This window comes from Saxophila tyrrhenica, assembly GCF_035928015.1.
Source record: "Saxophila tyrrhenica strain CCFEE 5935 chromosome Unknown scaffold_8, whole genome shotgun sequence".
Classification (NCBI taxonomy): domain Eukaryota; kingdom Fungi; phylum Ascomycota; class Dothideomycetes; order Mycosphaerellales; family Extremaceae; genus Saxophila; species Saxophila tyrrhenica.
This window is the reverse complement of record NW_027041740.1, coordinates 1,285,835-1,299,404: the sequence shown is the minus strand read 5'-3', so window position 1 is coordinate 1,299,404 and position 13,570 is coordinate 1,285,835. Positions and strand designations below refer to the sequence as shown.

At 57.3% G+C, this 13,570-nt stretch overlaps 6 protein-coding genes across 6 annotated transcripts; 3 read left to right on the top strand and 3 right to left on the bottom strand.

Annotated features, from left to right (window-relative positions):
- Window positions 1–248: 248 nt before the first annotated feature.
- LTR77_005859 (uncharacterized protein) lies at window positions 249–890 on the bottom strand (the record flags this gene model as incomplete). Its single annotated transcript, XM_064803102.1, has 1 exon — window positions 249–890. One exon carries the CDS (start codon window positions 888–890, stop codon window positions 249–251), a length of 642 nt encoding a protein of 213 aa, XP_064659227.1.
- An 870-nt stretch (window positions 891–1,760) lies between these two features.
- On the top strand, window positions 1,761–3,224 carry LTR77_005858 (uncharacterized protein; the record flags this gene model as incomplete). The annotated part of the gene is made up of 1 exon (XM_064803101.1): window positions 1,761–3,224. The coding sequence occupies one exon, from the start codon at window positions 1,761–1,763 to the stop codon at window positions 3,222–3,224; it is 1,464 nt and encodes a 487-aa protein (XP_064659226.1).
- Window positions 3,225–3,815: 591 nt separating this feature from the next.
- TFB2 (RNA polymerase II transcription factor B 52 kDa subunit) lies at window positions 3,816–5,348 on the bottom strand (the record flags this gene model as incomplete). The annotated part of the gene is made up of 2 exons (XM_064803100.1): window positions 3,816–4,646; window positions 4,698–5,348. 2 exons carry the CDS (start codon window positions 5,346–5,348, stop codon window positions 3,816–3,818), a joined length of 1,482 nt encoding a protein of 493 aa, XP_064659225.1.
- Window positions 5,349–5,840: 492 nt separating this feature from the next.
- LTR77_005856 (uncharacterized protein) lies at window positions 5,841–8,078 on the top strand (the record flags this gene model as incomplete). Its single annotated transcript, XM_064803099.1, has 1 exon — window positions 5,841–8,078. The coding sequence occupies one exon, from the start codon at window positions 5,841–5,843 to the stop codon at window positions 8,076–8,078; it is 2,238 nt and encodes a 745-aa protein (XP_064659224.1).
- A 287-nt stretch (window positions 8,079–8,365) lies between these two features.
- On the bottom strand, window positions 8,366–9,766 carry LTR77_005855 (uncharacterized protein; the record flags this gene model as incomplete). Its single annotated transcript, XM_064803098.1, has 1 exon — window positions 8,366–9,766. The coding sequence occupies one exon, from the start codon at window positions 9,764–9,766 to the stop codon at window positions 8,366–8,368; it is 1,401 nt and encodes a 466-aa protein (XP_064659223.1).
- A 486-nt stretch (window positions 9,767–10,252) lies between these two features.
- Window positions 10,253–13,513, top strand: DEF1 (RNAPII degradation factor; the record flags this gene model as incomplete). Its single annotated transcript, XM_064803097.1, has 1 exon — window positions 10,253–13,513. One exon carries the CDS (start codon window positions 10,253–10,255, stop codon window positions 13,511–13,513), a length of 3,261 nt encoding a protein of 1,086 aa, XP_064659222.1.
- Window positions 13,514–13,570: the final 57 nt, after the last annotated feature.

Below are 13,570 nucleotides of genomic sequence, written 5' to 3'. Positions count from 1 at the left end.
GCTGTCAATGGAGGAGGAAGCGGCACGTTTGAATTTGCTTGCATATCGCAAACATCTATTCAGAGCAAGGTCTCGCTAATGTAGCCTGCTGAACCGTACCGTTCTCTCCCATGTCGACGCTGCCATTGATGCTGCAACCGTATCCCAGCCATGCTTCAGTGACCACGCATCGTGAACTTCCAGCCTTGAGAAGCACGCCCAGAGGTCTCTGCTTGTACTGTGGCTCGAAATGAGTTCTTTGCCTAGGCTCAGTACCCTCTGGGCATCACAAGATGGACATAATGGAGCCTTATGGCGGCAGGAATCTTTTGACGCAGGTTCTCAAGCGTTTCGCGAAGGCTGTTGATGGTCTTGCCGGCGGTCATCATGTGAGACTCAGGAAGTACTCCTGGCACCTCAAACATCGGCAAGGCCAGTCTGCCGTGCAAAGCGACAGACCGAATCATGTCAATCGCGACCGTAGCCGGCGGTTGGCAGAGGTAGGCACTCGCCAGGTTGTGGTCTGGCTTGAGGATGTCGAATAGACCGTCAACGAGGAAGTTGAATCGCACAAAGCCACGTTTGTCGATGACAACATTTAGTGCATGAATCCTTGGGTTGAGGACCAAACGTATACTGTCGCCAGGCGTTTCCCTCTCAAGGTCGACCGATGTCAAGCTTGGTAGTATGCCAGTGACTGATGTCCAGGTTTTTGCGTCAAGAAGGGTCTTCGAGATCGGGGCCAAGAAGAGCTTTTGTTTGATGATGTTGGATCGTGTGTCTTTGATGACGGTGTTGAAGGTGTGGCAGACTGGTTGACAGGCGACGATGTCGGCGGTAGGGAGGAATTCGACGATCGCTTGGACCAACTCGAAGGTATCGAAGACCGCTGTGGAGGCGGCGGTGGCCATGTTTGCGGTGGCAGATTGTTGTGTCGTGCTGTCAATTGGGCGGTGACCCGGAGGACGCAGATTTCGAACGTCAAAGATACTGCCAAGCCTCGCTCCTTCCTCATGAGATTCACTCTTCGGCACGCTCCGAGCCCTGAGGCGACCGCAGTTGCCATTTCAACACCAGAGTCTGACCTCACCTCATGCCACAGGTTCATCTACTTCCACATGATGAACCTCCAGAGCTCTTGCAACGCAATATTCCTGCTCTTTCTCGCCGTGGACTCTATCTGGTCCGTCGACGCTTTCTTCTGCAAGTACTTTACCTGGAGCTTTTACGACCGCGAAGGCCGCTTCGGTTTTGCACTGACCTTGCGCACGTGTTGCTACTTCTGCTTTGTCTTCCGGCTACTCCTCTTGCTGATTCAACTGCACATAGCTTTGCTCTGCTTTGCTGTCTGGTACCTGGGCAACCCTGGGAGGCTACCAGTGGACGACGGAACTTTCGAAGCGAACCGGACCATTGCAGACCCGCACATGTTTCCGGGCCCTCTCTTCCGACTTGTGTTTGCTGGGTTGAAACTGGAAGACGGCTTGTACAGGCTCAGGCCAAGCTTGACTTCGCCAACGTTTCGCTTGATCGCTCCCTTTGCCACAGAGGAGCGGAGAACACCTGCAGCCACATCGCAACCCTAGTAGCAAACACTGTCGACCGTCATGCCTTCCCGCAAGAGCGGCTCAAGCGAGACAGGACAGCCAGATTCTCGTCGAAGCTCTCTCCGACGGCTGTCTTCCATCGCCACTTTCCAAACGCTGTTCAACAGACGACGATCGAACAATGCCACCGATCACACATCCACATCTTCAACCAGCAATCTGTCTCTGACCAGCATGACTGTCAATGCTCCTGCTCCACCCTCATTCGTCAACAGGTCCACAAACAGCTTGCCACAGCATGACACTGTCTCTGAGCTCCAACCTCCGCCCACCGCCCACGTCTCAGCTCGCAGAGGCAGCTACATCTGTCTGCCAGACGACCCGATCGGAGGTATGCCACGCAGCAGGACGTTTAGCAACCTACCACTGCCCACAAGAGGCAAGAAAGCACATCCCATCGCCGCTTCAAAATCTCATGCTCGGCTTCCATCCGCCGCGCTCCCGTCGTCTCGACTGCCATCGCCACAAATGTCGAACCGGAAGCATTCCCATAGCCGATTGTTCTCGGTGGACGCAAAGCCTCCCGCAGTAAGAAATCGTATGAAGCGGTCCGATACGGAGCCACTGTTGGGTGTGAATGATCATCAGTCCAGCCTCCTGCCTCGCTCAACAGCGTTCAAGGAGAACATCTCACTGAGTCCGATCAAGCCGCTTCCAGCACTGGACATCTCGAGCTACCGGCAAAGATACCCATCCCCTGTGCCACGACTGCCATACAGTGGACGACCCAGAGAGATCAGCGTCAATCATCAGCAGCCATCAGTATCAACCAATGCTTCTTCGTCACCACCTATGCCGCACGACTCGGGCTCGCTCAAACTCGCTCCGGCTCATGAGCACAAGAGCAGCCCAATTCACTCCAACATTAGCGATCGCAGAATAGCGCCGCTTGCACCAGTCCAGCGCTACAATTCCCAGCCTGTCCTCACATCAAACAACAACATCACCAGCCGCCGCGACTCCCAGCACGGTGAGATCAAGCAGACCCGACTCATGTCTGCACGCCCGCCACCGACGCCGCCACTTGCGAAAGCTCCACTTCGCTCCTCCCAGTCTCGCAATCTCACAGGCATCAGTGCTCCTGGCAAGTCGTCCGGGCAGTCATCAAAACTCGAGCAGCCCTCCTTTCTCTCCCGCTCGACAGGCCGCAGAGCCAAGGCAGTGCCGCCGTCCCCAGCCAAGCCCAGCAAAAGCTCCTTGCAGATCCGCAATGCGGAACCACCAGCCTACTGGTCCGGCCGGCTTTCCTCCCTCCTCGACCGCTACCGCAACGAAGAACTCGCTGGCTACACCACCCAAGGACCGATGTCAACCCCAAAGGCCCAGACGGACAAGATGCACACCCCCGAAGCCTCCACAGCGCGCATCCATCGTGCTTTCGACCACTTGAGCTCGCTGTGCGTGAGTCAGGAGGCAAAAGAGAGTCTGGCCAGGTTCCAATGCCAGTATGCTGAAGTGATGAAGCTGCCGGAGTTGAGGAAGGTGGTGCCGATTGTGCTTGGTAGCTCCAGCAGTCTGGGCAGAGAGACGGAGGTGGTGGATGAGGAAGCGGCGTTGGGCATGGGGGAGATGCGGAAGATTAGCTTCATGGATCGGTTGCTTGGGAGGCAGAAGCGGAGGAGTTTGGTGATGGTTTAGAGGTGTAAAATCGGTTGGCGGGCATGCTGGTGCGCAGTCGATGGGCTGAGGCGGTGGAGTGGTTGATGAGGAAGGTAATGTATTATGATGGTTTATGAGGTATGAATAACGAATGTAGGAGTGTGCCCTCAGGAAGGAGAGGCTGCGGAGCAAATTATGTGTATTCTGGTATGCTCTGTACGAGCAGTGTATCTATCCAAGTAGTACGAACAAACTTTATTAGCTGCCGTGTGACCACAACACCAGTGGACTCTCGCTTGTGCCAAAATTCCACCGGAAAGCTTGCAGGTTATCGATCATGCCAGGTGATAGACCCATTGTTGCCTTGGAGCTGATGGTCTGAATATCACTGTCGTGCATGCAACAGCTAACAAGACAGGAAGCGACGAAGCTTTAGGTCTGTCTTCACCTCTCCGGCGCCAGCCCTACGTCCTTCTGTCGAGGTGCCGGAGTCCCATTCGACCCAGCACAGATACTAGGCAATCTATGAAGGCCGGCAAGTCTTAAGCAGTGCGCATAGTCAAGCCGTGATGCCACGCCATCATAGGTAGTATGATATCCCTTGATCTCAACGACCTCCATCGCTTTTCATCAAGTCGCCGAGCTTCCTCCTTCCTGTCCCGCCGCCGCCGCAGCAGCAGCCGCCTCTTGCCTCCTTCTGGCGTTCTGACTCTTAAAATACCCGCTCATCTGGTCCATCCGCGTGACGAAGAACCACCCCTTCGCCCTGAACTCCTTCCTCAGCACCCCAAGCGCCTCCGCATACTGCACCGCCTTCTCATAGTCCTTGTCGCTCCCGACGTCCTTGATCAGGAAACCCTTCCACGCCGTCATGCGCTCGCCTTCAATCTGCCATAGGCGGATCTGATCGACGACTGTGGGAGGCAGGATGGGCGTGGCATGGCGGAGGACTGGATGAGCGTGCGTGGTGAGGTAGGCGATGATCTGCTGGCTGCTGATGCCGGTGTTGATTGCGGAGAGGACAGAGGCTTTGGTGATTTTGGCCGTGACGAGGTTAGGATAGCGGGTTTGCAGGTTGCTGAAGAGGCTGAGGATGGAGATGAGGAGGGGGGAGTTGGTGTACGCGTAGAGGCGGTAGTTGGTTTCGACTATGATGTAGCCTTTTTCGTTTTGCTGTTGGGAGACTGTTTGCGGAGCGCCGGCAGTGATGTCGGTCGTTGTGGTGCTGCTGAGGCTGCTATTGGGCAGAGCCGGTGCGTCCGAGGTGAGAGTGGTCGCAAGGCGAGTGGGATAGTATCGGGTGCTGTCTGGGGTGCGGCGGTAGACCAGGCCGAAATCTGTAAGATCGTCGAGCATTTGTTGTTGAGTGGGTGTTAGATTCGTGGTGGCGTAGCTGGTGCCAAGTTCGAGGGATCCCAGGGTGAAGAGGAAGGAAAGGACGTCTACCGGGTCCATTTGAAGCTGGGCACTCCTGTCAGTCGAGGGAGTACATTCGCATCAATCTCTACTCACCTCGCTTGAGACTTCCAAGTACACAATTAGCAATGTCCATATCTGTGCATTGACTTCTTGCAGCAGAAAGGTAAAGCCAGTATCTGTGATTGTTGCCGCTCGCCCTCGGATCGTGACAAAGCTGCCCTTCTGCAATAGTTGCTTCGTACCCGCACTGATATCCTCTGCCGCCGCCAGCTCGGTGTTTGCCGACCCCACGACGTAGTAAAGGATAGACTCCCACTGCTTCCGCGCGAAGGTGTCTAGGTAGTCCACGCTCACCGGCTTCTCATCCGGTGTTGAGCAGGGCACACCAAAGCTTCTGTGGTTCCCACCACCAGTCAAAGCCATCCGCAAGCTCTTTGCAAACGCCGCAGCCAGCTTGTATGCCCTGCCCTCTTCCTCCAGTATTCGCAACCGTTGCAGAATACTCAGTGCGCGATCTTTTACACCCACACTGTCCGCATCTGGCTTCACCCACGCATCGAGACTATTTGCCGTCAATGGCTCTGGCATATAAAGCATCGCCATCACTATCGTCTTAGCCAGGTGTGGTAGCATGCGGCGGAAGATAGCCAGCGCGGTTGATGGCTGCTGATAGAGGCGGGTGAAGGTGGTGCCCGGAAGGCCTTCGAGATAGTCGAGAGCGCGCTGCGACGCCGTGGAAGCCATTTTTGATGGCGTGGCGCCGCGAGCGGCTTGTGAGGGCAGATGTGTGGTAAGGCATGGTTGGATTGTAGGAGACGACGTTGATATAGCCTCGAGATTCGATCACCACGCGCGGGTGCTCCCGCTTGACTTCACCTCGCTTGCTCCACGTTTATTTCATAGATCTGTTCCATTTCTTTACATACATGTATCTTGCTGCTAGATACGGTCACCTTGTAAACACCGCTCTTCCATGGACACCGTACTTGTGTACGAAAGCAGCTACACCTGACAAGCAAAGCAGATAGCCAAGGGTCATCACGACAACAACAGGTTCGCAGGCCGGAGGATTGAGGTCGCTTCTCAGCTGCAACGGCCGCTGAAGTTCTTGTGCTGAATCAAAGCAAAATTCGTGTCTCAAAGTTCAGGCGAAAGCGCCAGTACAAGTCTCTGTACTTTCACCAGCTAAGTCGGCCTCTCCTTTTAGATTTAGTTATCGAGCTACAACCATCCAACATGGAACGCCGCTCAGCCCACAAGTCCACCCCTCGCAGAAGATACACCGTCGACGCCTTCGAAGGCATCGCCGAACTCGAAGATGCCCGCTCAAGTTCCGAGGAGCCTGGTCTCGAGGATGTCGACATGGAAGAGGACTCGGCTGAAGACTTCTCCGCCGCCGCTCAACCGCCTTCCCCATCATCCGCTTCTTCCTCGGCATCCGACGGCGGCGAAGGCGTCTCAGAGGACGGCAATGACATGGCCAGCGATGCCGGAGATCGACTGCTCGCCGACGACATTTCCATCGCTGACATTGACGACGAGCCGCGCCCATTCCGCGAATCCAATATCCCGGCCACTCCATCCAAAGTCCACAGCAACAAAGGCGTACGCCGGCGCACCCGCATGCCGCAGTATGCCACTCCCTCTGGGCCTGTAACTCATACTCGCGGAACCTCCTCCGTGCTGAACAAGGCCAGCCATAGCAACGAAGGGAGGCGGCGGATCTTCTACGGTGGGGAGATGGAGGATGCGAAGCCGGCGTATGCGGCGAGGGAGAAGTGGGGGATGGATGAGAGGGTGCTGCCGAAAAGGAGCGCGATGGGTAGGAGTGGCTATGTTGATGAGGCGGGGATGGGGAGGAGGGAGAAGGAGGAAGCGGGGTTGTGGGAGGGGTGCGGGGGCCTTGAGGCGTGTTTTGCTGGGCAGAGGTGGGAGGAGACTGGGGAGAGCAAGGGAAGAGAGTACTTGCGAGGTGAGAAAGCGGCTTTTCTGATGGGCCCTTTCATGGCTCCGCAGCGATACGAGCTCTCGGTCGGTGGGAGTATGCCGCTGCGAGAAGCTTGGAAGGAGGATGCGGCTCGAATGCAGAAGAGGCCAACGAACTACAAAAATGGCTTCATGCTCAATGCTGGAGGTCGGGTCAACTGTCTGGCGTGGGCACCTCATCAGCATGGCCAGTACCAGTATCTTGCTGTCTCGGTGTTGTCGGAGAGACCAACAACTCAGCCATCAGACGAAGAATCAGAGGCGCCAGCATTCTCTTCTCAGACGCGGGCGAAGAGCAGCATTCAGATCTGGGCATTCGGACGGCAGGAGAGCGGGACTGTGGATACAGCAGCTGGTTGTCATTTGACGGCTGTGCTATGCACGGACTGGGGCGACATCAAAGAGCTGAAGTTTTGTCCGAGCCCGACCGCCAACCCTCCGTCCTCCAATGACACCGTCGACTTGGGTCTTCTCGTGGGCATCTGGTCAGACGGCTCCATCCGCGTCCTCCGCCTGAACAACGTTCCATTGACCTCCACCACAGCCTACCTCCACATTACCAACGCTGCCTTCTCTTCCCGTCCACCGGACACCGTGTGCACCTGTTTGTCCTGGCTAAGCAGCACCCGGATAGCCGCAGGCTGCGCGAACGGCTTCGTCGCCATCTGGTCCCTCCCTCACGCCACACAGCCCACCGCTTCCTCCAACGCTCGCCCCGAGATCTACACCTCAATCGCAACCACCTACATCCTCTCCGTCACATCTTGCTACCCTTCCCGCCCCAATTTCATCCTCACATACTCCATGTCCGGTCAACTGCATTTAACCGACCTTTCTCGGCCTCCAGGATCCCCGGCCTCGAATGCCCCAGGACTCCGCACCCGCATAGTCTACTCCAGACTAGCATGGCACGATCACCTTCAGATCGCCGTACATGTCGAAGATAACAACTTCGTGCGTGGGTCGCCGATCCGAAGAGTCTTCACGTCGACTGCGTTGGCGAGAGTCAAAGGCACGGCGACGGCTTTGGCGGTGAGCGCGTGTCATCCGTACATGCTGGTGGGGTCGGCAAGCGGGGCGGTGAGCGCTGTGAATGCGGTGACGGGGGTGTGGGAGTCGAACAGCTTTGGTTTGCAGTTGGTCTGGTTTGCGCACGAGTGGCGGCCGGCGAGGGGGGATGAGGTTGATAGTGTAGGCGGGAATGGTGAGGTGATGGATGGCGTGGAGGGCGGTGCTGCAGCGAGTCGGGGAAGGGTCGGCTCGAATGGACTCTCCAGGATTGCCGAGGGGTTCAAAATCGATCGCGATGTGATATCGAAAGAAGGGCGTGTTGAGCAAGAGACGAATGCCGGTCCGTTACCCATGACGGTGTTTGAGGAGAAGAGCGCGGTGTCGGCTCTTGCGTGGAATCCCAATATCGAAGCTGGAGGGTGGGCGGCCGCCGGTATGGGCGACGGGCTATTGAGGATAGAAGACCTCGCAACTTGAGATCAGTATGGAAACAGCTGTGCTGCTGTTGCACTGCCTCCATGGTCACCGTGATGCGGACTATCTGCAAGTAGTTCAACGACAATCTGTTCGTCTATTTCCGCAAAGCTCTCCCCTCAGTCCGCTGAACTGGCGTCTCCAAAATCCGCAAGGACCGTCACTTTTAGGCGTCGCAGCGGAGCGTTTCTCAACAGCTTTTCTTCATGAACCGTCGGGTGGCTACCCTCCATCATATTCGTCACTTGCGCCTGAATTGTTTTCGTGAGCGAGGAAGCGGATTTTGTTCCTCAAACGAAAGTAGGAAATGGGACGGGTTGATGGGTGGCTTTAGATTCTTCCGGCTCTTGGTTGGAAAGCGATCGACCATCAGTGCGCACGGAGTCCCAGTTCGACAGACTTCGTCGTTCTCTTTGCAGGTTGTGTTCAGTCCACGGATCCCACTCCGGGTACCACTCCGAGGCGAGACTAGCTATCCACTTGGCGTCGGAATGCAACCCTTCCACCTCAAGCAGAGCCGCTGTTCGCAGGAGTCTGGTGTAAAATTCTCGCCGAGCAGTATCATGCTTAGTCGTTCTCATTTGTGTCAGGAAAACGTCGGAAAAGTCGTGAACGCTTCGATGCTCAGAGAGCATCTCTCGAATCATATCCAGGTAGGGCTGTCCGGACGGCTGTGTGGGATGATACTGCTTCAGAGTAGCCATCCAGTGTACGGCGTAGATATTGTCCCCTCCGCCAGCTGTCCCCATACGCAAAAACCGATCGAATTTCGCACAGTCCGTATACCGAAACGGATTAGTCCGGTCCCGAAAGACCTTTTTCAGTATCACCATTGTGGGAACAAGGGATATGTTTGCCTGGACACTCTCAGCGCGAAAGATTGCGTCGAGAGCAGCATCGCAAGATTTTGTCGGGCGACATTGTTGATCGAGTATGGCTGAGATCATGCTACGAAGCAGCCGCCCTTTCCATCTATACCAATACAGCTTTTTCTTTCTGAGAATGTCGTAATGACTGTCGTCTTGCGGTCCAAGTCTGATGTCCTGAACGAGCCACTTCCAAACTATGTCTTCGTGGTCTTCCTCCACAAGGCACGGGAGCAAGACGTCCGCCAGGCGGGTGTCGTCGACAAACGCCTCACTGTCATGCAGCCCACTTTTCCACAGCCACCTGAGCGTCCGAGCGCCAGCCTGCCTTTCGCTCACGACCTTGGCGCGATCAGGGTCGGACAGCATATCGAGCTGAGAAATGTACTTCTCCAGGCATAAAGCAGCTATCGGAACGGTGGCTGCTCCGTGTTCCTGGTATTCTTCCAGAAGTGTGACCGTATCCTGAAAAGGCTCCCGTAAGAAGGACTCCTGGGCGGCTGCATAGTCTCTGATAGGCTTTGTTGTCCCATAAGACTTGGCCAGCAGTGGGTTCGTCAAGATCGAGGTCAGATGTCGGTCGGCTGAGTCTGCGGATGAAGCGTGCAGATCGCGATGGCCAATATTTGGAACAGCCTGTTCCTTCTTCGTAGGTTTCTCTTCTTTACGAGCGCTTCGAATTGGATGTGCTTGATCCAGCTGCTGCCGGAACGAGCTCGTCAAGGCGGTCAACAGTCGTTGAGACTCCTTTGCGTTCAACGGCAGCTGGGGATGAAGCTTGGAGGCCCATGACTTCAGGCTCTGCACCACACCGGAGCTTCTCATTCTGGTCGGAGTATGCCGAGCGAACATAGTGATTGCGACCACATCGCCATTGCTGCTCGAAGTGGATATATTCCACGCGCGATGGAGTTTGTGATGGAGGTGGTGATGTTGATAGAGGTCGATCTAAGGTTCGGTCTTAGAGTTGGCGCTAAGGTCGGAGCTTGCGAGAGTCTTGGCGAAATGGCGGCGCGTTCCACTGGACGTTTGTGCAATGCAACAGTCGTCACCTTCCACTTTCCTTCCTGCCAACCTCCTCCCTCACGACACACACCACCCAGACTCACTTTGCATTGGTCACCGAGATCACTGCCCTGCTGCCATCGCAGCATCCGAATCACCTGACCATCTCCGCGACGTCCTCAAGGCGCGCAGTCCGCTTTCCCCTGCCTGATTGCTTCGACCTCACCAGAGCTTGCTGTGCTACCCAGCAGCCAACACCTCACTCACACCACCGGTATACCATACCGACCACAACTCACAATCACAATGTCGGAAGTCGACTCGAGACCTCCGGCCAACAGGGGCAGGAGCTCACACCGTGGCGGCAGAGCCGGTGCTGGCAGAGGTGGGCCTCGCGGCGGCAGCAGAAAGCCCGCCAACGGTACCACCGCCGACACATTCGCCGCTGAAGAGTCACTCGAAGATCAGGGTGAACTCGGTGAAATGAAGAAGAAGTATGCCTCCGAATTGAGCATGCTGAAGGACATGTTCCCCGACTGGACCGACGTCGACCTGGTGTTCGCTCTACAAGAAGCCGACGGCGACATCCCAAGCACCGTCGACAAAATCACTCAAGGCAACGTGTCACAGTTTGCCGAAGTCAAGAGCGCCAAAGACCGAGCTCGCTCCAAGGTCAAGGAAGCTCCGGCTGCGGCAGGCACGACCGACAAGGCCGCTGCTCGTGGTGGTCGCGGAAGAGGTGGCACCGACAGCGTTCGTGGTGCGCGCGGGCGTGCCTCTGATCGCGGCAGAGGTGGCTTCAGAGGCGGGCGCGGAGGTCACACGACCACAAATGGCACAGCGAAGGATGCAGCAGCAGCTTCGGTGCCGACGACAGAGTCTTCGGCGTGGGATGATTCGACTACAACCAATGCAGCACCAACATCCAACTGGGATGACAGCACTGCGGATGCGAGCAAGGCAGCTGGCGACGCAGGACAAAGTGCTTGGGGAAACGTTGTCACGGCGGAAGCCACTCCGGCGGCAGCTTCTGAGGGCGCCAAGAGTACTCTGATTCCCGAAGGCGGTCCGAAGAAGAGCTGGGCTAGCATGTTTGCGCCAAAGCCAGCTCCACCGGCGGCGAAGAAAGCTCCGCAGCAACCCCCGCCAGCTGAGTTGGTCGCGTCAGGAGCAGTACCACCAGCAGATTCGCAAGCTCAGGAAGCGACGAAGAGTGATGAGCTGCCGCCCGCTCCGGTCATTCAAGAGCCCACTCCAGAACCCACACCATCCGTCGAGGCGGCCACACCTGAGCAGCCACCAAGTGCCACACAAGGTCAAGATCTCACCGATGCACCGCCAAAGGCACCTCTCACAGAAGAGAACGTCGAGCACATCCCCGATGACTCTCATCCGCCATCGACCGCGACGGCAGCCAGCACGGCAGGTTCGATCGATCCTCGCAACCTCACGCCGATGCCGGGCCAGCAAGCTCCTATTGGCCGTCCACCAATGGGTGGCTACGCAACAAGCGCTTACCGTGCGACGGGAGTGCCAGGGAGGAGCGCCAGTTACCAGCGCAGGGTGCAAGAGCAGCAAGAAGCGGTCGTTATGCCAGGACACAATGCAGTCGACCGAGCCACAGTTCAGTTCGGTAGCATGGGGCTGAACGGGGAGCCCGGTCCGGACGTCGACGAAGACAGGGAGGAGCCGGAGACTCGCCAAGCACCGCAACACTCACCACCATCTCAGCCAAGAGCTTCCTTGCCACCCGCGCCCCGTCAGGCCCCTGCAGCGCAAGAGCCTGCCCCTGCTGAGAGCTTGCCCACTCCAAAGCAAGCCCCAGGTCTCCCTCCGGCGTCGCAGCTCAACCAGCAGCAGATGCAAGAGGCGGCCATGCCTTCGAGTCTGCACAATGAGCCACCGCAGATGAACCAGAGCTACAACCAGTACGGTCGGTACGGACAGCAGGCTCTGCAGCAGGATACCGCTCCTCAACAACAGAAGCAGTACGATCCGTTCAGCCACCAAGCACAACCGAGTCACTACGATCCGTATGGCACATCTGCTCACCAGTCTCAGCAACAACTCCCACAGAGTCACTCTGGCTTTGGAGGGATGTCGTCCGCTCCGAACGACATGTCGCAGTACTACACCTCGAATCAGCATCGCTCCGCTTACGACAACTACTACGGCAGCGGCTACGGCCCACAAGATGCACGCAGCCACGCAAGCCAGGGTCAACAAGACGCCGGACAAGCTCAGCAGCGCTCGACGAGCGGCTTCGGTGCCGGCCCGACTGAGTCTGCTTTCGCGGCCCAATCGCAGCAACAGGTCAGTATACCCACATCCCTTCTGGAACTGAACGATGCTTTCGAACGCTGCAACGACGCGAACGAGAGGCAATTTCTGTTTGAGCAGATTCAGCGCATTGGGGCCAGCTTGCCGTCACAGCCCACTGGGGCTCAAGCGACGTATGGCGTTCCACCAACTTCACGTGGAAGTGGTGGTAGCAAGAAAGCGCATGGATCTCCCCTCTACAGAAATGTGCCGGCTCCAGCTCCGTCGGTGACAGACGTAACCAACTTCCCACGCGCATCTCCTTCACTGTATCATACCAAGCCATTCCCATCTAACGTACCTTCACAACAGGCACAGTCTCGTTTCGCCGAAGCTCCAGGCTCTGGCAACAACACGCCGAACCCGCTCATGGGTGGCTCGCAGCACAGTGCCCCAAGCGTACATCAAACTCAGCAAGGTGTTCACCAAGCTCCAAGCCACCAGCAGCAGAGCGCGTACAATTCCCAAGGCTACCCGTACGGCCACCCATACTACACCAGCCCGTATGCGGCGGCCTACCAGAACCAATACGGATACGGCAACCAGCTCGGCGGCTACGGCGGCGGTAACAACGGCGGCTACCCGGCGAAGCAAGGCGGCATGTACGGTCAATCGCACGGCTACGGAATGGGTCCACAGTCCTCCTACGACCAGCACTCTGCCTCTCCAGCCAACGCCGGCGCCTTTGGCCAGAACCAGCAGAGCAACATGCGCAGTGCCAGCGGCATGTCTTCCGGCCTCGGCGGTCTCGAAGACTACGGACGCTCTTCCGCACAGTCTCATCATCAGCAAAGCTCTGGCTTCGGCGGCATGAACGATGCCTTTGGGCGCTCCGCCTCGGGCTTCGGCGGTCAGCAGAGCGGTTACGGTCAGCAGCAGCAGAGCATGGCCGGCCCTGAGGACTCACTCAAGCCATACGCCGATGCGAACAAGGGCGGTCCGTCGCCCGCACTGGGCCAACCGGGCGTCAGACCGGGCTCCGCCGCCAACAGCGTCGCGGGTGTCTCGCAGTCTGGTCTCCCGCCGCCCCAGCAGCAGCAGAGTGGTGGATTCGGCGGATACCAAGGCTTCGCAGGGCAGAGTCAGTACGGCAGTCTTGGTGGCTTGGGTGGACAGGGTCAGCACGCAGGACAGAACCAGATGGCTGGACAGGGAGGGTATGGGAGTTACGGCAGCAGTGGGTTCGGGCAGACTTATGGCGCGCAGTATCGTGGTGGGGGCTGGGGCTCGAACTATGGGGCGCACTGATCTTGCTACGAGGTCGCTTGCCGGCCCGGCTATGAGACTGGGCGCAAAGGATGAAGG